Below are 21792 nucleotides of genomic sequence, written 5' to 3' on the forward strand. Positions count from 1 at the left end.
TGTGTGTGTATGCATGTTCAAATGTCTTAGCCTGTCCCTTTTGTGCAATAATATAGGAAGACAGTTAAGCATCCTGGCTCTCAGAGTCCAATTGCCTGGGCTCAACTCTGCCACAAACTGAGTAGCCTTGGGCAGGTCCATTCCCTCACCTGCAAAATGAGTGTGGTATCAGCACTTTTCACATGAACTTGTGAGGATTAAACAAGAGTCTCTACATAATATGCTAAGAACAGCACACAGAAGATGCTGCCAATCATCCCGAGCCATTATTTCTCTCTAGTTTCCACACTATCTTTAAAGTGACATTTAAATGAACAACTGTTAATGTTATGAATTTGGAATGCTTGTAAGTTGGCTATGGGCACCTGAAAAATTCCAAGACCTCTCACTGCACCCCCAGCTGCAGGTTTTTCACTGGGCCACTCATCTATCCACACGTTCATTCAACCAATACTTATAGTGTGACTCTGTGCCATGGGCTGTGTTGGGTGCTGGGCTATGTCAGGTGCTGGGCTATGTCCGGTGCTGGAGGTGAACAACCTCTGTCCTCGGTGAGTTTAGAAGCGGGCAGCCCAATAAACCAGCATTATGATGTGTGAGACAAGCTACGACAGGTACGACAGAGCAAACATTTCAAAGATAGCTGCCTCTATTTTTGAGATAACTTGAACTGTAGAGAGGCGTCATGTAGAAAATTCGTTTTGAACTGCGGAGGCCCAGTTCTCAGTTCTATATCTTACTGTGAACTTGGGTCATTTAGGAAAGGTCTGAGCCTCAGATTGCACGTCCATATAAGTGGGTGTATGGAAATGCACATTGCAATAGGGTCGCGAACATACCCCCTTGGATGAGGGCAAAAGAGGCCCCTGCCCTGGGCTTAGCTCTCAAGAGTCATGGTCTTCAGAGCTTAAAGGAACACGCCCACCTAGAGCTTGTCCAGCTTCTAGACCTCACACCAGGAGCCCAGAATCCCGGGGTTCCCTGTCCAAACAGCCCCTGAGTCCACTTCTAGGACATGCAAGGACCTCTGCCCTGGATCCACCCTTCCGGGGGAAGACAGCACACCTGGGCAGTCCATTCCCACTGGAAGGGCAGCCAAGCAATGGCTATTTGCAAGGCAGGAGTGAAGGGCTCTCAGGCGTGTGGGCTGAGGGGTCACCCTGGGTGCTCCTGAGACAGGACTGGGGCTGGGAGGAGGAGAGGGCAGCTGTGGGTTGGTAACTAGCTCTCTCCATATTGCCACCTGCCAGGGCTCCTCACCTTCCAGGGCACTCTGATGGTGCGCTTATCAAGGGAAAAGAATAGAACTTACTTTGTTTTACACACCGTGGGCTTGATTTATCACTCTTATGGACATTGAGTATACAGGCTTCCATCCGTGGGAGGGAGGCTGACTGAAGAGCCCAGAAGGAAATAACATTAAGCAAGCTAGCACTGCGCCTGGCGCACAGTGGGTGCCCACAACATAGCAGCTGTTATTACTCCTGTTAATAATAACTCCTCACACGTCATCCAACTCAAAGACTGTTAGGTCATTTCCTGAAGTTCCTACCTTTTCCCCTGGAGTGACCGATATCCTCCAGACGCAGTGGGAATAAGAAGGGTAGCCGTTTGGAAAGCCAGGTGCGGAGAAGTTCCCCGTGGTGTCCTGCAGAGTCTCCCCACAAGCTGCACAAGCAAAAGGACAACCACGATTCAGGCGCGCGCGCGCACACACACACACACACACACACACACACACACTCTCTCACTCTCTCTCTCTCTCTCTCTCTCTTCCCCCCCCCTCCCCGCCGCAGAGCGCCCTCTACAGGGCTGCCGAGCAGACACACCCCTTTACTAGCCACAGCCTTCAGAACGCATTGGCGAGAAGTGTGCCAGGCCCACTGGCATCTTCCTGGCGAATAAAAGTGAAAAGAGAGTCTGGGCACCAAGAAGGAACACCCCAGGAATACCTCTGAGGCTCTCAGGGTTGAGTCTGCCTAGAGCTGGGTTTGAATCTCAGCTCTCCAGCAGGATGTGTGGTGGTGGCCTTCGTTTTCTTATCTGTTAAATGGGTGTGGCCTGCCCCAAAAGTTAATGAACTCATCTGCATTAAATGAACTGGATCAGCTCGATGCTTGGCACATGGTGAGTGCTCCCCCCATAGCAGCCTTGCAATCACCAATAACAACGTCTGTGGCAGGAAGGATATGAAGGCCCAAGTAGGTAACACAAAAAGAAAAAAAAAAAAAGCTTTGAAACTCCTATCAGCTATTACCTTCAACCTTGCCTCTTCTTTTCCTGCTACCCACCTCTAAATGAGCTACCAAATAGTCAAGAAAACAGAAAAAAAAAAAAATGACCAGAGGCCTGGGAAGTAGGAACACTCTACAAGAGGCCATCCTGGTCTTGAATGATTGAGGGTTGCTGGGCCCTGAGTCTAAAACCTAGTCCTTATGTATGTGAAAATACTTCCCTAATTTGTCCTCAGACCTGGATGAGTAAGCTTGGACATTGCAGGTTTCGTATTCCCCTGACTCTCCTGGACTCAGACCCCAAAGACTTAGACACTGGGTTGCTGGGGGCCCCTGCTCTTACGGAGACACCCCCAAAACGTGGGAAAGAGCTCCTTGTGCACTTTTTTCTGAGTGCAATTCAGACTCTGCACGGCAACCACTCTCGCTTTCAGCTACTACTTGAAACTCCTGGGAGCTGCCGTCTTTGGAGCTGCAGGAAGGGGTAGCTGGAGAGCGGCCCATCCTCACCTCAGGAAGTCCTGGATATCGGGGCTTCAATATCATGTTACCGAACAACTGCCAGGCATCATGAGGATTACGCCTGGCAGTCACCACCCCCGAGGGCTCCATGGAAATTATTTCAGAATAATCATCAACATTCTGCGGGAACAGATACGTTACTGTATGGCTCTGTGGTATTTACCAGCTGCCTCGAATCCTTTGGGGAAGTAAGAGGCATATACATTATAACTAAATAAATACTATGGCATTTCCCAGGGAATGCTATAAGGTTTCTCTTTCAATTCAGCAAGGACACATGATATGTGTGTCCTGTACTGCAGCCCTAATGCATCCCCAGATGCGTAATAGCTGGCTGAACTTATTTCCTAGAGGTTCATGATGGAGCAAAGCCCCGTGACCCTGATGCTGAGGGCGACATGATAACCCAGATACTCTAAGATGGCCCCGATTTCAAATATTCTGTCCTATGATCAACTGTGTGCCTGGTCCGGGGGGTTGAAAAAGGTTCCTGGACCTGTTGGTAATGGAGTTTCCTTTTTCCACCCCAAAAGCTGCAATGCATTGTCCCATCAGTGGTAAAAAAACTTGGCTGTGGTAACCAATGCGTTGCATTCAAGTTCAGCAGCTTAAAGGGGTTGATATGAGCTCACCCCGCCCAGGCAGCAGGGGGTGTGATGATGCTGAAGTCAAGGGGACAAAAGGCCAACAAGAGGGCAAATTCAAGGGGAGCAGGCTTCTGAACTGGCAGAGAAGTAGGCATCTGCTCAGAACCCAGTGTACTGCCCAGACTTCAATGGCAGACTGGGGGCCACTGACCAGCACCCTAGACGGCACCCTGGATGGCCTCTAGAAGAGCCCCAAGACCACAGCAATGACCTCATTTACAGCACTGAGGACCCTCCACCTTCCAGGGTTTGGGAAGCTGACTCCCACCTCCCAAAAGCATTCTCCTTCATGCTCGGTCTTCCTGCAACACCCTTGCCTCTTGTTTTGCCAAAACACACCCTTTACTCCCATAGAAAGGAGAGGCGGCTTTGCCGTTATGGGGTGCACTGTGGTTCTAAGAAGCCTCCTTCCTCTTCTGAGCATCAGGGCTTTGCCAGAGCTCTGCAGCGTCCCACAAGTTAAGCTGTGGGCTCCAAGGCCTACTCTTCAGCTCCCTGCGGGCAACCACCTCACCATCTGGGCTTTCTATACCACCTCCCTCCTCCTAACAGCAGCACATTAGGAATCACAGCTGCCAGAGGTCATCTCTCCAGGTTCCCAGAGTTGTTTCCCCAGCCAAGGGGAATGTTTGCAAAGGGCAGTGGAGTCGTGCTTTGGGGACACTTTGGGGGCCCTGGGACTCCCAGGGTTCAGTTACCTGGGCACTTGTACAGCTTCCTGGCTTGAGCGATGTCTCCCTGACTGAGCCGCACGCGCTGGCCAATGGTTGGCCTGACGCCACTGTCATCTCGGCGGGGCAGGATGGTGTCTAAGAAAACCCCTCTACGGGAGGAAAAGAAAGCGAGAGAAAGGAGAGAGGAAAGTCAGGGCTGTCAGGCGTCCGCGCTGGGATTTACAGTCTTCATTTCCTTGCCCATAACCCCATCGACATTCCTCCTCCCTGCCCAGCTCTTGTGCTGGCATTTGAGCATTCCATTTCATCAGCTGCCTGCTCCCTTTCCAATGGGAAAATGACTCTGCCAAGTTTAAAAATATGCCCTAGCCCAGTGGCCCAAGGGCTTCCCTTACTGATGTTTATTGAGCATTTCCACAAAGCTCTTGACAGGTGCAGGCCCAGGGCCGCCATGCTGCAAAACTGCAAGGAGCACCATTCAGTGAGATGACGGTGTGAGTGGTGCCCCCTGGAGTTGTGCAGTGGGCAGTGCTGAGCATGGACAAATCTTGAAGAGGCTGCAGAGAGCTCATGGGAACCTGTACAATGTGAGACTGCCGGGGGCTGGTCAGGAAGTGCCAGATGAGCTGGTAAAAGTAGGAATTGGAGTTTGGGGGACTCGCTGGCAAGAGGGGTAATCAGATAGAAAGTGAGATGAATGAAGAGAACTAGGGGTACTCGAGAGAGCCCGGGCCTAGAGATTTCTATGGAAGGCCTGGCTCTGCCACCCAAGTGAGCTCGGACAAGTCCCTTCCCCTCTCTGAGCCTCAGTTTACTTCTCTGAACAATAAGAGATTGGCCTAGATCAGTGGTCGGCAAAACTGCGGTGACGAACAGGAGGTGATAATGTGGCTCGTGAGCCGCGGTTTGCTGCTCTGTTGACTCATGAGTTTGCCGACCACTGGGATAGGGGCTTAATCACAAGGAACAACAACAGCCTGTAATTATTGGAATCGAGAGTCTAGGTCAGTGGTCGGCAAACTCATGAGTCAACAGAGCCACAGTTTGCCGACCACTGGCCTAAATGGTCTCAGCAGTCCCTTTTAACATTAATGTCTTCTACTCCCACGCAAATAAAGTCTAAAATGACCAAAACAGACAAGTGGATACCAGGATGCCCAGCTGAGTACAGGCCCTATGCACACCTTCATGCTTTGGGCATGGTGTACCCCTGCCTGAGCCCTCCCCCGCCCCCCCCAATTCCTGTCCTATCCCCACCCCAGCACATCCTGAGCCGCCAGCAAGGTGGTGGGTTCTGGAAGATGTTTACAACAAGAGATGTCTCCTGTATAAACCACCATAGTAATGCGCCGCCCCCCACCCCATCCCCGCCTTATGTAGAACAACTCTTAGCATTGACATTCTGCTAAACTAAGGAAGGGTTTGGCAGATGCCTTAGGGAATAAAACTCTCCGCTCAGAATTCTCCAAACAAAGACAACACTGTACCAGAGAACTGTCTCCTTATCTCCTGGACCCTCGCCCAACAAGTCCTCCAAAGGCACCACTACCCACGCCCCGGTCCAACCAAGGGGAGGGGGAGGAGCTGCAGTAAACTCGAGGGAATGAAGTTGGAAGAAGACAGCTCAGTCGTAAAGACACACGAAGGTTGGGTTTCCCATCAGCAGGCATAGCATCTGCCTCCCAGATGAGTAAATGTTCTATGGACCATTCTCTGCTCTCTTACAGGGGGCATGTGAGCAGAAGTAATGACAGGGAGTTAGGGAGTGGGGAAATTTTTGACAAAAAGTGGGCAGGAAAGTCCACCAGTAAGGATGCCATTGATTAACATGCCACTGAACAGAGGAGCTTTCTGAAGATCCATGCAGAAAACTGCAGACAGGGCAATGCAGGCATCAGCTTGCTATGAAATAGATTTGCCAGAACCACTGTGAACGCTGGGGCAGAGGTGAGAGGTAGTTGTGGTAGACAAAATAATGAATTATGCCTCCTGATATCCACATCCCTTTGCAATGTGAAGTTGCCACTCCCCATATGAAGAGGTCGTATCTGTTTTTCCATCACTTGAATTTGGGCTGGCTCTGTCCCTTGCTCTGGCCAATAAAATGTGACGGAAGGGGTGTCATGCGAGTTCTAGAGCCTGGGTCTCCAGAGTCCTGCAGTCTGCCAGCTTGTCCTTAAGGAACTCTAAGCTCCCATGGAGGGGAAAGGCCAGTAGCCTCCCGGAGGATCAGAGGTCAGAGTGGGGGATCCTTGGATGCTGGGCCCTGGGTGACTGGCAGGTTTGAGAAATGGAGCAAGGACTAGTTGGGCGACACCACATCAGCCCCAGGGGCTGCAGGCTGCCAAGTGGAGACTTGGCACTGATTTCATGAGGGAATCAGTGTCAAGTTGGTCCAAGTGAGAAGCTGGTCACTTGGGTCTTGTTTCTGTAGCTGTCTTAACTCTTTTTTTTTTTTTAAATAAATTTTATTGATTTTTCACAGAGAGGAAGAGAGAGGGATAGAGAGCTAGAAACATCGATGAGAGAGAGACATCGACCAGCTGCCTCCTGCACAACCCCCACCGGGGGATGTGCCCACAACCAATGTACATGCCCTTGACCGGAATCGAACCCGGGACCTTCCAGTCCGCAGACCGATGCTCTATCCACTGAGCCAAACCGGTTTCGGCTGTCTTAACTCTTTGTATTGCTTTATAACTTATCTGTTATTTATTATTAAATATTTATCTGGTACAGATGGGCGAAGGACTGACAGATAGGGCCGCATTCATTGCCATATGGGAATCTGAGGCTTCTTCTGCCTGGTTTGGAAATTGAGATTTTTGAGGGACCTCCTCTGGGGGCAGGGAGCACTTCTATATACAAAATAGTGGTATGGCCCGGAAGCCAGGGCAGCATTGAAAATATTTAACACCTGGCTCAGCACAACACTAACTCATCCAAACAGATCCTGCCCATGCTGCCCATAAGTAATGGGTCTGGCTGTACTTGGGGATCTCAGCGACCATCGTGTGTGACCAGCAGCCAGGAGAACTGGATCTTTGTTCTCACGCCAACCCCAGCTACCTGTGTGCCCTCGGGCCGGCTGGAGCCTCACTTTCTTCACCTCTGAAATGAAGCCATGATTTAGCACCCTCCCAGCTCTGACACGATCTAGCTTCCAGCAGACCTAGCCTCCTCGAGGAGAACTGGTAAACGCCACAGTGCCTACTTCAAGGGCGGGCTTTAGAACAATGGTTGCCAACCTTTCAGACCTCACGGACCACCAGTGGCCCACGGACCACCGGCTGGTGACCGCTGCTTTAGAAGATCCCCCACCCACTGGAAATGTGGCACAGAGCCCCTCGGTTATTACGGCAGCCGGCCTCTCAATCACGTCCCTTTTCCAGTTTGCTGCTTGTGACACTAGGCATGATGGAACACCCACTTCACAATGGGATTCAATCTTATTAGCAGGAGCCTGATTAGATTATATTTCACTGCAGCCCAGAGGCCACTCACTGTACTTCAAGGACAGACACGCCAACCGTGCTAGGAGCATGCAGAGACGCGCTCTCTGCAGACCTCCAGGAATCCGACCCAAGCCTGCGGCAGGCACAATAAAACAGACGAGGCGAAGCATAGATTCCGACCTTGAGAAGGTGTTCCGGGCGTAGTGCATGATGCTGTCAAAGTCGTATGTCTCTCCGAGAGAGCTCACTTCCCCAGCTTCCATTTTTAAGAAATTATACTCCTGACCTGTGACACAACACTCTGTTAAGGCCTTTGAATAGCAAGGCAGGCACCTGAAAGGAGGCAGAGGGGGGAAGGAGGGCCCATAGCGACTTCCGAAAGCTCTGTCAGCCCGATCAGTCAAATACCCGGCTTGGTGGTGGTTCTTGTAGCTGCTTTTAAGATTGGAAATTTGAAACTTAGAATAAGCCCTACATCCTCCCAACACCACTACCCAACACCTCTCCCCAAATGCCACTCCAAACTCTTACACTAAGTCTGTAGACAGGTTAGTTATCAATCTGATTGGGGTGGTGGGGGGGGGGACTCTGCTCTTGCTACTGAAGGAACAAAAGAAAACAAGGCAGAGTTCAGTTCAATCCCAAACAGTTCACAATTCCGACTCTCGGAAGCATTTTTCAGGCAACCGTATTCTTCAACCAGATAACGTTCACGGTTAATGTGAACTTCTATATAGAATTACTTAACACGAGAAGGTATTTTTTCAAATCTAGACATTTTATCTGCCTTGGGGAAGAATGTTTCTGGGCAGAAATATTGTTTTTATTTGTACTCATGTCCTAATTGTATTTCAGTTTCAAAAAGATGGGTTGCCTAAGTCAGCAAAAACGACTCTTATAAAAGCAACCAGAACTCTTTTTTTTGGCTTAGCTTTGATCCTGCAACAGTGTTGTGGTCGGTTCTGCTCCTTTCAGGAAACGGAATTAGATTTCATTGTCATTTACAACATGGAAAGTCATTTTGCTTCTGCTCTAATCTACAAGCTATGGTAGGTGACCTCCCAAGAAAGGCTACAGATGGACAGTGACAGGCTGGTGGCAAACACTTGCACAGTGGAGTCCCTGCCTCAATACTTAGAAATGAGCGCTGGTCAGCTCCCAGCAAACCCTCTCTCCTTCACTCCTGCCTGACCCCGGGGATGCTACCTTCCTGGCTTTTAACTCCCAGACTCCACACAGGCGCCTTACCTGGCTGGATGTTTTCTCTGATGATGGTGACATGCTGGTCTCTGTCTGGCCGGGTGTGTTCATGCCAGAACCCAACCACGTGGCCCAGCTCGTGAGCCACAATGCCAAACTTGTCACAGTTCTTCCCAATGGATATGGCTTGTGGGCCTCCTCCTCGGCGCCCAACATAGGAGCAACAGCTGGACAGTGCAGAAATACCCAAATCAGCAGGTCAGGGAACAGCAAGGGTGTAATGTGTGCGTGTGTGTGTGTGTCTAAAAGAAACACAATTTTAGAGCTGAAGGTTCTCTCCTTGTCCAACTTTCCTCCCAATACAGAAATAACCTCCAAAGGTTCTTGACCTTTCTGGTGCTCATGGATCCTCTTGAAAATCCATGACCTCTCTCCCTGGAATAAAGCACATACACTCCCCCACCCTTCTACTCTGAGTCTTGGCGGGACCATCACCAATGACGAGGAAAAGAGATGGGGAAGGAGGCAGCTGCATTTCTGTAAAGATGCATCTTGGTACTGTTATCAGCCTTAGGGATGACTCTCCTTCTGGTCACAATTATTTTTTCAAGTAGTATTTATCATTATTCCTAACATAGAAAGTTATAAAACAAGAAATTAAAATAGCCATCATCTCACCATACAGATTATATATATACTAGAGGCCTGGTGCACAGATTCATGCAACGGTGGGGTCTCTCAGGCTGGCCTGCAGGGATCAGGCCGAAACCGACTCTCCGAAATCCCCCGAGGAGTCCCAGATTGTGAGAGGGCACAGGGCAGGCAGAGGGACCCCTGTTGCACAATCGGGGCCGGGAGGGACTGAGGGAGGACTCCAGGGCGTGTCCGGCCCGTCTCGCCCAGTCCTGATCAGCTGGACCCCAGCAGCAAGCTAACCTACTAATTACAGCATCTGCCCTGACCAGTGCACATCATAGCAACCAGTCGAACGGTCGAATGAACTGTGGGACACTTAGCATATTAGGCTTTTATTATATAGGATATATATGTATATATATATATATATACACATACATACATATATGTCAAAGATCTATCCTTGATATCTATTCTTATGCTATATTGGCTATTTTTTAAAAGCAAAACCCCTTGTCCTAGCTGGTTTGGCTCAGTGGATAGAGAGTCAGCCTGAGAACTAAAGGGTCTCGGGTTCAATTCCAGTCAAGGATGCATGCCTGGCTTGTGGGCTCGATCCCCAGTGGGGGTTGTGCAGGAGGCAGCCGATCAGTGATTCTCTCTCATCATTGATGTTTCTCTCTCTCTCTTTCCCTCTCCCTTCCTCTCTGAAATCATTAAAAAATATTAGAAAAAAACAAACCCCAAAAAATGCATGTTGAATTGTGCAGATGATGCTTCTTTAGCATTTCTGAGATACGAACATGGCTTCTTCCCTTTGCCCTATCATGAAATGGTGAATCATGAAAATAGGTTTCCTAATGTTGAACTAGCCTTGCATTCCTTAGATATACCTTCTTCCTTTGCCCTATCAATATAGTGAATCATGAAAACAGGTTTCCTAATGTTGAACTAGCCTTGCATTCCTTAGATATACCTTCTTCCTTTGCATATCAATATGGTGAATCATGAAAACAGGTTTCCTAATGTTGAACTAGCCTTGCATTCCTTAGATATACCATCTTCCTTTGCCCTATAAATATGGTGAATCATGAAAACAGGTTTCCTAATGTTGAACTAGCCTTGCATTCCTTAGATATACCTTCTTCCTTTGCATATCAATATGGTGAATCATGAAAACAGGTTTCCTAATGTTGAACTAGCCTTGCATTCCTTAGATATACCATCTTCCTTTGCCCTATCAATATGGTGAATCATGAAAACAGGTTTCCTAATGTTGAACTAGCCTTGCATTCCTTAGATATACCTTCTTGGCAGCCCACTCTTCTATTGTCACACTGCTGTACACTTTGTGCTCATATTTTAGTTAGGATTTGGCATGGCCATTTTTGTCAGATGAGTCTATAATTTTCTCTTTTGGAGTACTATCTTTGTCACTTTTGGGTAACAATGCTTTGATAGTTCCTTAAAAGTAATTTGGAAGGAAGTGTTCTTCTTTTTCTATGCTCTGGAAAGCTTAAATAGTACCAGAATAATCTGTTTCTTGAAGGTTTCAAAGAATTCATCTGTAAAATTCTATATTTGGTGCTTTGAGGGAGAGAGTGTTTTCCCTCAATTTTTCAATTTCTTTCTAATTTACTCTTTGAGAGAGAGAGAGAGAGAGAGAGAGAGAGAGAGAGAGAGAGAGAGATTTGTTGTTCTAATTATTTACACATTCATGGTTGATTCCTGTATGTACCCTGACTGGGGATCAAACCCACAACCTTGGCATATGGGGATGATGCTCTAACCAACTGAACTACTCAACCAGAATTAGCCATATCTCTTTAATGTTGAACTAGGCTGTCATTATCTAGATTTCTTATAATTTTAATCCTGATTTCTTTATGACTTAATAGTTGTGAGGGGGGAGGGGTGACCTTTAATTTACCAGGTAATGCAGGGGAGTTTATTTTATTTTTTGTTATGATGTTCCTATGTCCAGTTCCATAGCTTTGCAATTAGAGAATAAATGGGATTTCTTCCTTTTAGAATTCATTGAGGTATTCTTAATGCTTAATAGATGGACAGTGTCAATAAACGCTCAATAGCCTCTTAAAAAAAGATGTGCTATCAGGTTATAGAATCTAGTATACCCATAGAAATAACTCTATTAATTACATTTTTTCTAGTTCTCTATAAATCTCTACTTATTTTATTTTTTGTCAACTTGACAGTGATCTATGTGCGTTGACAGAAATGAAATAAAGTCCCCTGTTGGTCGTGTTTCTGTCAATCTCCCCTTGAGTTCCCTGGGGTTTATTTTATGGCTCTTAATGCTATGCTATTTGGTACATAAAGATTTATGACAGTTATATTCTCACTGGAGCTTGTACCCTTTCTCATTATAAAGTCTCACCTTTTTTTTTTTTTAACACTTTAAAAACAAAACAAAAAATGCTTTGTCTATAACAAAACTTGTGACCCCAGCTTTCTTTTTTGTTAGCATTTGCCTGTATGCTTTCTTTCCTTTTATTTTTAAACCTTCCTGGGTCATTTTCTTCAGTAGTTATCTCATATTTACAGTAGGTAGTTAGGTTTAAGTTTTCGAAGCCAATATGGGGAGCTTTTTCTATAAGTGACTGAGTATATCACACTTACATTTATTGGCATAACAGATAAATGTAGGCATAATCCAGTTACCTTGTCATTTGTTGTGTTTTCCTGAGGAAATCTGTAAGCTCATAAAATTACATGCAGAATTTTACACGTATTTACATCCATCAGATTCTCAAGGGGGTCACTGATGTCAAGTTGGCTCAGAACCACTTCTCCATATGAAACACCCTCAATTCCTTCCATTGCTCCTGGGACAGGGCATCCAGACCCCTTGTCTTTCTGGAGTCTCCCTCTTGACCCATCTGCTTTATCGTTGGATGGTGAGCTCATTCAGGGCCAGGGGAGTTTCAGACAAACCCCGGGCTCCTATATATTACAGCTCCTTGGAAATACTTGGTTTTATCGAGAAAACTCAAGACTCGTGAGCCATCAGCGCCGTTTGCCCCTCCTGATTCCACCGAGGTGGCCAAGCTTTCATTTACTCACCCACAAGTTCTGTAACTGAACACAATAAAGCTTTCTTCGTCCGTCCTCTCTATGAAGGTCACACAGGTGTGCTTCTCCCAGTGTCTCATAGCCTGCTTAAAAATGGCCCTCTGGCTTCCTGAAATGACAAGGCCAGTGCCCATCACTTCACTCAGGGGCCCATGCTTTCCTTAGATGCTTTAATGCATGCTGGCTTACAACACAGCTTGTGCCAATGATAAAAAAAAAAAAAAAAAAAAAAAAAAGCTTGTTCGGGTGACTCAGAGTAGAAATGTAATGTACTAGGAATAAGGATTTACCTTGCTAAGAGTACAATACATTTTTTCCTGAATTACTGAAACATCGAGAGTAGGAGTTTGTGAATTGGAAGAGAGGGGAAACATAGATTTTCAAACTATCTAGGCTCCCCAGCTTTTCCTTTGTATTGAAAGTACTTTTCTAAACTTACATAAAATTATCTTACACAGGTTACCCAAATTGGAAATTTTAGGCTCCTGAAGTAGCTCACCAGCACAACATTCCACACCCTCATTTTATTTTATAACCATCGGAGGGCATTCCCCTATGTTCTAAAAATTCTATTTTCATGTACATCCTTGCTACCTTTGCATGGGGTTCAGTGTTTTCTGGAGCAACCTTGAACCTGATTTTCTAAAAAGCCTTTAAAGACAGGTGAATTTTATGCTTTCTCTGAACCTGTGTTCATATTTCCTTGATTAGAAATGTACTGAGAAATAAAACAGTAAGTAAATTGTCTGGGAGTAAGAATAAAGTAGTTGTAAACTCCAGGCTGCTAATTAGAAATAGGGAATAACTATTCTTTTCAAAATCTACCAATCGGAGAGGAAGAAGACTATTTTGATTTTGCTAGAAGCAACGAGGGGCTAGACGAATAGCTTGGGAAGTACAGAGGTTGGTGGATCTGAATTCTAGAGTGACCTTGTTGCAAAAAAACAGCCAACCAACCAACGGCAGGCTCCCAGCCTAAAAGACGAGGGTGTGGTGTCCTATTGTCCCTAGAAACATTCATATAGAACCAAGAGTAGCTTGGCTGCCCTCCCCCCACCCTTTTTTTTTTACATCTTTATACTTTGGGTTCCAATTGTTCATAGCTCAATTACTCACCAAAATAGCGATCCCACTAATTACAGGATAACAAAAATCTCTGTGTAAAGAAAGATCTCTATATAAAATTAGTTTATTTTTATGAAAGTTATATAAATTCTTAATCAGAAAAGCACACCAGTTCTGAAAGAACATAGTTAAGATACCAAATGTTAGAAAGACTCTATAAAGCAGGTGCTGGGAGAGAGGATCTGGTTGGGGAGTAAAAGAAGGCCTTTCTGTGGACATGTCATTGATCAGAGACTCCAATGATCAAAAGAAGCCAGCCAGGAGAAGGTGGGGGAAACAACACTCCAGGCAGACAGAGGGTCAAGTGCAAGTGTGCTAAGGTGGCAATGAGGTGGGCATGTTCCCGAAAAGAAAGACAACAGGTGAGGCTAGTGCACAGCAACTAAGGAAAGAGGAGGAGAGAAGGTAGAACACTAGCTGGGAGGGGGGCAAGGGCTGCCAGGAGGTCATGGTCAGGACTTTCCATTGCATCAGTGGTGATGGGAGCCACTGAATGACTTACACATTTTAAGATAGTAATCATGAGGGAGCCAGAAGGCAGAGGAGGCGGCGGCAGCCCCAGCCTTCCTGGGCGGGAGGCGAAGGCAAGACCCTGGCCCCACCCCGCCTCGCCCTAGGGGCCCAGGGACTTCGGAGCTGCCGGCCACACCGGGTCCCAACCAGCGGACAGACAGCCTACACGTGCAAATTTAATCATGCACTGGGCCTCTAGTTTTAAGATAATAATACCAATAACAAATAATTACTGGCTACTACTACGTGTTAGGCACTATTCTAAGTGCTTTATCTAAATTAACTCATTTAATTCTCAAAACAATCCTATAGAGTGGAGAATATCATCCCATTTACAGAAGAGGGAACTGAGGCAGGACGGGTTAATTAAGTAACGGGCCCCAGGGCACACGGCTGGTAAGTGCTGCAGCCAGGAGGTTACCGTCCGGTGTACTTCAGGGGTGGGGGGTGGGGGTGGTCCAGGGTGCTTAGTCAGAGGACACGGGAGCCATCCTGTGTAGCTGCTCACACTCTTCCTTCTGCCTGCAAACCCTGTCTAGCCTTCAAGACCAGGATCATATATCACCCCTACATGAAGCCTCGGGGACCAGGGGGCCACCTTTGAGGGCATCACCCCAACAGAGACTGCAGTTTCCCTGTACCTAGTGCACGAGACCCTGTTTGCAGGAGGGAGAGTTAGCAGGTAGGACTGCTGTGACCCCACAGCTGCTCAATCCCACCGGGTCCTTCCTGGGAAGACTATGTCAACCCAGGGAGACCGAACACCAAGCCCCAAAGCAGGCCTCATCTGGGCTACTGACCTGTGAAGTTTCCTCCAATGACGTAGGGGATGACCCCTCCAGGCCATATTCTCTCTGTCCTTGAGGTTGTGGCCCTTCGGACCCGGGAAGAGAAGGTCTCAGCTCTGGCACTCGAGGTCCCAGGGCTCTGCAGAAACATGGCATTCTCCTCGCCATCTGCAAGAGAGTCGCACTGCCATTTACTTTGCTTTTAATTCATCCTACGCATTATGGTTAAGATACAGTATCCGTGAATCCACCAAATGTGTGTTCTGAAGGGAGCATTTGACCTGGTCAGGGTTTTGAACCCTTGGGCGGTACTTTTCCAGACAGGGCAAGCAAGCACGAGTGTGGTAAGTGTAGCAGGCCTATGGCGAGAGTGAGTTTGGCTTGCTGGAGGCCTTGAATGAGACCATATGGGCCTTCAGGGCAGCCTATGGACCACAGAATTGAGTGGGCACAGACATCTCACAACCCTTTGGGTTGGAGCCAAGTTAGGGGCATGCTCTCTTCTCAAAGCCACCCATATTTGAGGGAACAAACTGAGCCATAATGTGGAAGTTCAATTTTTTCACTGTATATGACATGGTTTTTGTAAACTGAAATTCTTATTGAGATAACTGTAGATTCACATGCAGTTGCAAGAAATAATAGAGAGATATTTTGTATACACTTTACTGTTTTCCCCACTAGAAACATTTTACAAAACTATAGTACAATTACAACTGGATTATGGGCATTAACACAATCAACTGGTCTCACTCAGGTTTCTCCAGTATGTATACTCGTGTGTGTGTGTGTGTGTGTGTGTGTGTGTGTGTGTATGTGTGTAGGGGGGTGGGGTAGAGGGGGTGGGGAGGGTGAGTTTGATGCAGTTTTATCACATGTATAAGTTTCTGTATCCACCATCACATTCTAGATACTGAACAGCTCCATCCTAAGGATCCAGGACCCTTCATGTTGCCATAATCACATCCACTTCCTCACTCCTCTCCCCGCCAACCCATCCCTAAACTCCCAACCACTAATCTGGTCTCCATTTCGAAAATGTTTATCATCTGAACACTATTATAAAAATGAAATCCTACAGTATATGACCTTTGGGAATTGGCTTTCCTTACTCAGTGCAATACCCGGAGACTCATCCAAGTTGTTGCATGTGTCAATAGTTTCTTTTTGAGGCTAATGAGTATTCCCTGATATGTTTGTCCTACAGTTTGTTTAACCGTTCACCTCTTGAAGGACTTATGGGCTGTTTCCTGCTATTACAAATAAAGCTGTTATGAACATTCATGCACTACAGTTTGTGTGAAGATAGTTTTGATTTCTCTGAGATAAATACCCAAGAATGGAATTGCTGAGTCATATAGCAATTGGGTTTATTTCTGGGTCCTCTATTCTGTGCCATTGATCTATATATTTATCCCTCTGCTAATATGACACTGTCTTGATTACTGCAGTTATATAGTGAGGTATTTAATATCAGATAGAGAGAGTACTCCTACTTTAGACTTCTTTTCCATGATTGTTTTAGCTATGTTTTCATGTAAATTTTTATGTGTCTTTCCCTGTAAATTTTACAATAAACTTCTCTATACCAACAATAAAACCATGTTGGGATTTTGATAGGAATTATATTAAACCTATAGATCAATTTGGAGAGAATTGGCATCTTTACACCTTAAACAGTCTCATTTTATCCTCCATGTTGCTATGCCTTTTTTCATATTTTCTGTCTCCTTATCTCCGTGGTAAAATTTCCATGTTCACCTTCTAATTTTTCACCTAAAATTTCCTACTTCACTTCACTAATTCTCTCTTCAATTGTGTTCAATATAACGTTTTTCCCATTCCAGTTTCAATAAACATCGTTGTCATTTCTAGAGCCCTATTTAGGGGCTTCTAAATTTGCCTGTTCTTTTGTTTTGTTTTTCCCCACTAGGGTTCAGATTCTTCCACTGGCTCTTCAGTTAGTTTATGTATATTTATTTAATGTCATACAGATTGTTCTATTATTTCTATACCTTGGGGTAGTAATTCTTCAATTTATTGTCTCTGCTGATTCTTCTTCACAGATTAATACCTTTTTTTGTGTTTCTCATGTTTTTATTTAAAGTTTTTTTAGGTGAGATGATTCGTTTCCACAGGAGTCCTCTATGCTCTCATCATGAGTGTGACCCTGTTTTTCATTTTTTCAGGGTTCTTGGAATGCTGTGGATCCTAGATCCATTATTATCTTAATGTCTAAGTTTAGGGTTTCCATATATCCTATCTAATAAAAGGGTAATATGCAAATTAACCATCACTCCATCACAAAGATGGCAGTGCCCATAGCCATAAGATGGCGGCACCCAGTCCTCTCAGCCCTGATGGAGTCCCCCAGTCCTGGGGTTGGGGGGAGGGGTCAGCCGTTGAGAGCAGGCAGCGTGAACAGCCTGGCGGAATAATTGCTTCGTCGCCGTGGTGACAAGGCAAGTGTTCCATGCACAGATTCATGTACAGGGCTACTAGTAGGAAATATAATTTGAGAACTTATACCTATATGAGGAACAGGCTTTGGGATTCAGTTTCTCATAGACGATATTTTTTCCCCACTTGGAGCCTAGGAAAGATAGCAAGATGTCTTGCCATTCCTGTCAGTTTCAATGTCCTCTCCAGTCTTGCCTCCATCCGAAGGTTCGCTCCGTGTGTTTATGTTTCCTATTCTCTTCTGATCAGGGCAATTTCCCGTTCCTTCCTTTGAGCTTAACTCTGTATTTTTAATTTGGGGTGGAGAAGAGGTTACATGTCTTTTCAGCAGTTCTCTGTTTGTATAAGAGGTCCCCACTTGTTCAACGGGTCATGTCACCAGAACCAAAAAGTTGGCATGGGATTCCTTTTTGAACCTGAAAATAATTGTTTCACCGCTAGAATTTCTAGATCAGAAGTTGTGCACTTGCAGCTCTTGGGATAAACCCAACCCACAGATGTGTTTTGTTTGGCCTGAACACTTTTGGCCCATACTGTGTGTGTTTTTTTAATCTTACTTTAGTAGCCAATTATTAAAAAATCAAAAGATTTCACATAAAAATGCAGATTTTCTAGTTTTTCTTTAAAAACGGTGAGACCTGGCAACAGTGAGCTAATCTTCTGTCATTTACAACCCACTGGAGTTAAGCAGCACCTCCTCCCCAGTCAGTTTCTGGCATTTCTCTCCCTCTTCCCCCTGTCCCAGCCAGCCAGCTTCACCCACTGACATTACCTGCTTGGCCTCTACATGTATTCTAACTCGCTATCTCAGTCCTAGACTACAGATTGCACCCAGATTTCAAATACGAGTTGCCCCAGTAGACTGGAAGGTCCCCGGGGGTCCGGAACTGTCACTGGCTCGTTCACACTCTGTTCACACCCAGCACCTTGCCTGGTCGGTGGTAAGCATTCAGGGTCTTTATATTTTGAATGAATTAATTAAAGAATGGATGAGTTATGCTAAAAATAAAGAGCCCCACAGTCCAAACAATTCTGTGGTGGAAACCTCTTCGAAATATTGGCAGCCCCGAAACCCTTAATGTTTAAATACTGACAATCATCACGTCTTAAGTAATCACAGGCAGCGATGTAGCAAGTGGAAGTTTGTTATTCATTTCCCATATGGTTTTCAACAAGTCTCTTAATTTTCCTCTGCCTCCAACTCTCCTTTGGAGAATGGACAGGAATACTTCTCTCTCGGAGGCACTCACACTAAGACAGAGCATGTTTCTCAGACAAGCTGTGTTATACGTGCATGTGACCCAGTACTGTCAGGGCCGGTATGCAGCCGAGTCAGCATGGGAAAGTCTTAAGTGCACCTGGAAAGAAACCAGGCTGTAATTTCCAGAGATGGGTTATTGAATGACAGCTTCCCCCTCGGTCCGGTGAGAAATTTAATTTGCCAAGGACTCAACACAGGAAGCATTTGCCGATTAAAAATATGTCTAAACAGATGTTCCGCTTAGCCTGGAAGAAGGATCTTAATGCAACTGTCATTATTGGATTTTCTTGGATTACTACTATCTGGAACCGGAGTGCAAATAGAAGGATGTAATTATGTATTATGGCCAAGAGTCCTGCCTTTAAAAAGGAGCTCAGGGGGTCTGAAGGGATTTAACACGCTGGGGGTGGGGGGTACAGTCCATTTAGATCCTCTGACCCTGGGAGCGGACCCTGTCCTCGCTGAAGAAGCAGAGCGGCCGTAACTATTCAATGTTCCATCTTCAGCGGAAGGCACAGCCGTGTCATAAACAGAACCAGGCCTGACCCGGCCTTCTCAAGCGAGGAACTGTGAATTTTCAATTAGTCAGCTGATCACTCCCACACTGGAAGTAAACACCCGGACAGTCCAGCCATCTGCATAACCCTCAGCCCACAGATGATGGGCAAATTTGCATTTGGCCAGAGATGTGGCAATCCTGAGCCACTAAAGAGCAGCTCCTCACTGCGTCAGTGGTTCTCAAACCTAGATGCCCATTTGAATCAACTGGGGAACTTTAAAAAAATGCTGGCCCGGCTGGTGTGGCTCAGTGGTTGAGTGTTGACCTATGAACCAGAAGGTTCCTGGTCAGGGCACATGCCCAGGTTTCGGGGCTTGATCCCCAATAGGAGGCGTGAAGGAGGCAGCTGAACAATAATTCTCTCTCATCATTTATGTTTCTTTCTCTCTCTCTCCCTCTCCTTTCCTCTCTGAAATCAATAAAAAATAAATTCTGGTGTCTGTCCCCTGCCCTGAGGTGGTGACCCAATGGGCCTCCAGTGGAGCCAATGCATCTGTAGTTTTTGAAGCTCTCCAGGTGATTCGCAAGTGCAGTTAGTTTGAGAACCACCGATATAGCCCAACGGTTCAGAGCAAGGAGTGTGGGGTGAGAGGGACTTAGGTGCAGGGTAAACACTGCCATTTGCTACCAGTGTGGCCTTGGATAAGCCACCCTCCCCTGAGCCTTCCTTCCTGCTGGATGGTGGTGGTGTGGGCACTGAACCAGGTAATAGATGTCAAATGCCTGCCGTGGTGGGGACTCAAGGCAAGCTGCAGTGATGACTATCAAGGTCTGCATTTGGGGAGAAGCTAGAAAGAATGGCCAAGGTGAGGCTCAGCGGTTACACCCAGATACGCTGAGGTAAGAGACTTTCAGGGGTTTAGCACTGAGTGGTGCTTTGCACCCAAGTTGGTGGGATTCCCTTTTTTCTGGTGCAACCAGATCCTGCTATTTGCTTGGGCACAAAGCCTATAGGGACTGTTCCCGGAAGTGACAGGTCCATTCTCTATTATAAATATGGTTCTGGAAATCAGGCCCCAGCACAATCATAGCTTCGTTCATGGAGCAGTCACATACCCACCCCATTTCATTAATCCCATTATCAGCCCCGAAATGCAGGCTGGGCTCCCATTTCCAGGGAGAGAGGCTCCTGAGACCAGACCGTCTGCTCAGTGAGCAGTTCTCCCAGCCCCTAGCCCTCCCCAGAGCTGGGAGCACAAATCCCACCGTCAGGGCTGAGGGGAGACACATAAAGCCAGGAAATAACCTAGCCACCGAAGCCAGCAGGCCCAGGGCTTCCCTCAGATCCTTTCTCCTGCCTGGGCGGTCTCTTTTTCCAGGAGTGGCGGGGGTGGGGGGGGGGGTGCAGGTTGTGATGAAAGGAGAATCTGAGATTGACACAACTCGCCTTATCTTTAATTCCAACAAAACAAGAAGCACCCAAGCTGAAGCCTTGACAGTGTCCAGGAGGGACGATTGGATGAGAAGGCTGAACGGACAGGCTAGCACAGCCTGCCCTCACCTCCCCTTTGGGGTCTGCTTTCCCCTCAGGATTGCCCCGGATGCTTAAAGAACGGCTCCTCTGAAGCTCTCATACCGAGTGGAGGATCGGCCTGGCCTTGACATTATCCTCTTCAAACAAACCAGGGTCATTTGAGGAGCTGCAGACTATGGATTTAGCCAGCTTTAGGAGCTTGGGGCGTGGTAGATGAGGGAATGCTGTCATCATCCTCCTTAAAAAAAACCCCAGAAGGTCTCCAGTTGCGGTGTGGTATTGTGTACAACCCCTCCGGAGACAGAATTTTAATGGGCTGCAGCAGCCTTATTCCTTCCTGTCCCTCTTAATTGTGTTTCTCTGCAGCTGTTGAACAGCTGTGGGATTCCAGTCCAGAGGTGGACAATGCACTTGCAATGCTGGATAATATAATTCCTGGAGGTGGAGGTAGAGAAGAAGAAGAAGCGGAGAAGCTACATTCATGGGGTACCTTTTACACAACAGACACCTGGCTATGCACTTTGTGTAAACATTATTTCTAATTCTCTCTAAATCTCTTATGCGGAGTTAGACAACTTATCCAAGGTCATAGCTACTAAGTGGCCGAGCTGGGATGCAAACCCAAGTGTGTCTGACTATCCCAGTTTATTTGGTTGGGTCATTTTACACCCTATAAACTAGTAAATATTAAAAACCCTGACAATATCTATTGCTGGTGAGCAGGTGAGAAGCAATGAGGGAAGGTGGCAGATGGTCTCCAAACACAGCCACCAGCAAGTTCTGTCATCCCTGGGAGCTCCTGCCACTTATCATATTAGGGATGGAATCTATTTTCTTCTCCTTGAACCTGGGCTGGACTTTGGCTTGTTGTGACCAATAGAATGTGACTGAAGTAGCAGTCAGGGAGTTCTGAGTCCAGGCCTTCAGTCAACTAATGGTTTCTGCTTCCTCATTCTAGGAAGCCAGCTGCCATCCTATAAAAAAGGTCTCCGGCTAGACAACTAAGTGGTGAAAGTCCATGTCAAGAGAGGAGTCATGTGGGGAGGTACACCGAAGCACCAAGGCTGTGACTAAAGCTTCTTTTGGCCTCCCAGCCCAGCCCAGCTTCTAGCTGAATGTAGTCAAGTGAGTGACCTCAGCCAACATCAGCC

At 46.6% G+C, this 21792-nt stretch overlaps 1 protein-coding gene across 1 annotated transcript in view; it reads right to left on the reverse strand.

The window, feature by feature from the left end:
* TLL2 (tolloid like 2) overlaps nt 1–21792 on the reverse strand; it is a 100476-nt gene that overhangs the window by 33651 nt on the left and 45033 nt on the right. Inside the window, exons 4-9 of the mRNA XM_008144118.3 lie at nt 14900–15055; nt 12453–12570; nt 8781–8959; nt 7713–7818; nt 4102–4226; nt 1553–1668 (exon numbers count right to left, since the gene is read on the reverse strand). Of these exons, the coding sequence (XP_008142340.2) occupies nt 1553–1668; nt 4102–4226; nt 7713–7818; nt 8781–8959; nt 12453–12570; nt 14900–15055 (800 nt within the window). The remainder of the gene's footprint in view (nt 1–1552; nt 1669–4101; nt 4227–7712; nt 7819–8780; nt 8960–12452; nt 12571–14899; nt 15056–21792) is intronic.

The sequence above is a fragment of the Eptesicus fuscus genome, chromosome 17, assembly GCF_027574615.1.
Source record: "Eptesicus fuscus isolate TK198812 chromosome 17, DD_ASM_mEF_20220401, whole genome shotgun sequence".
In the NCBI taxonomy this organism is placed as follows: domain Eukaryota; kingdom Metazoa; phylum Chordata; class Mammalia; order Chiroptera; family Vespertilionidae; genus Eptesicus; species Eptesicus fuscus.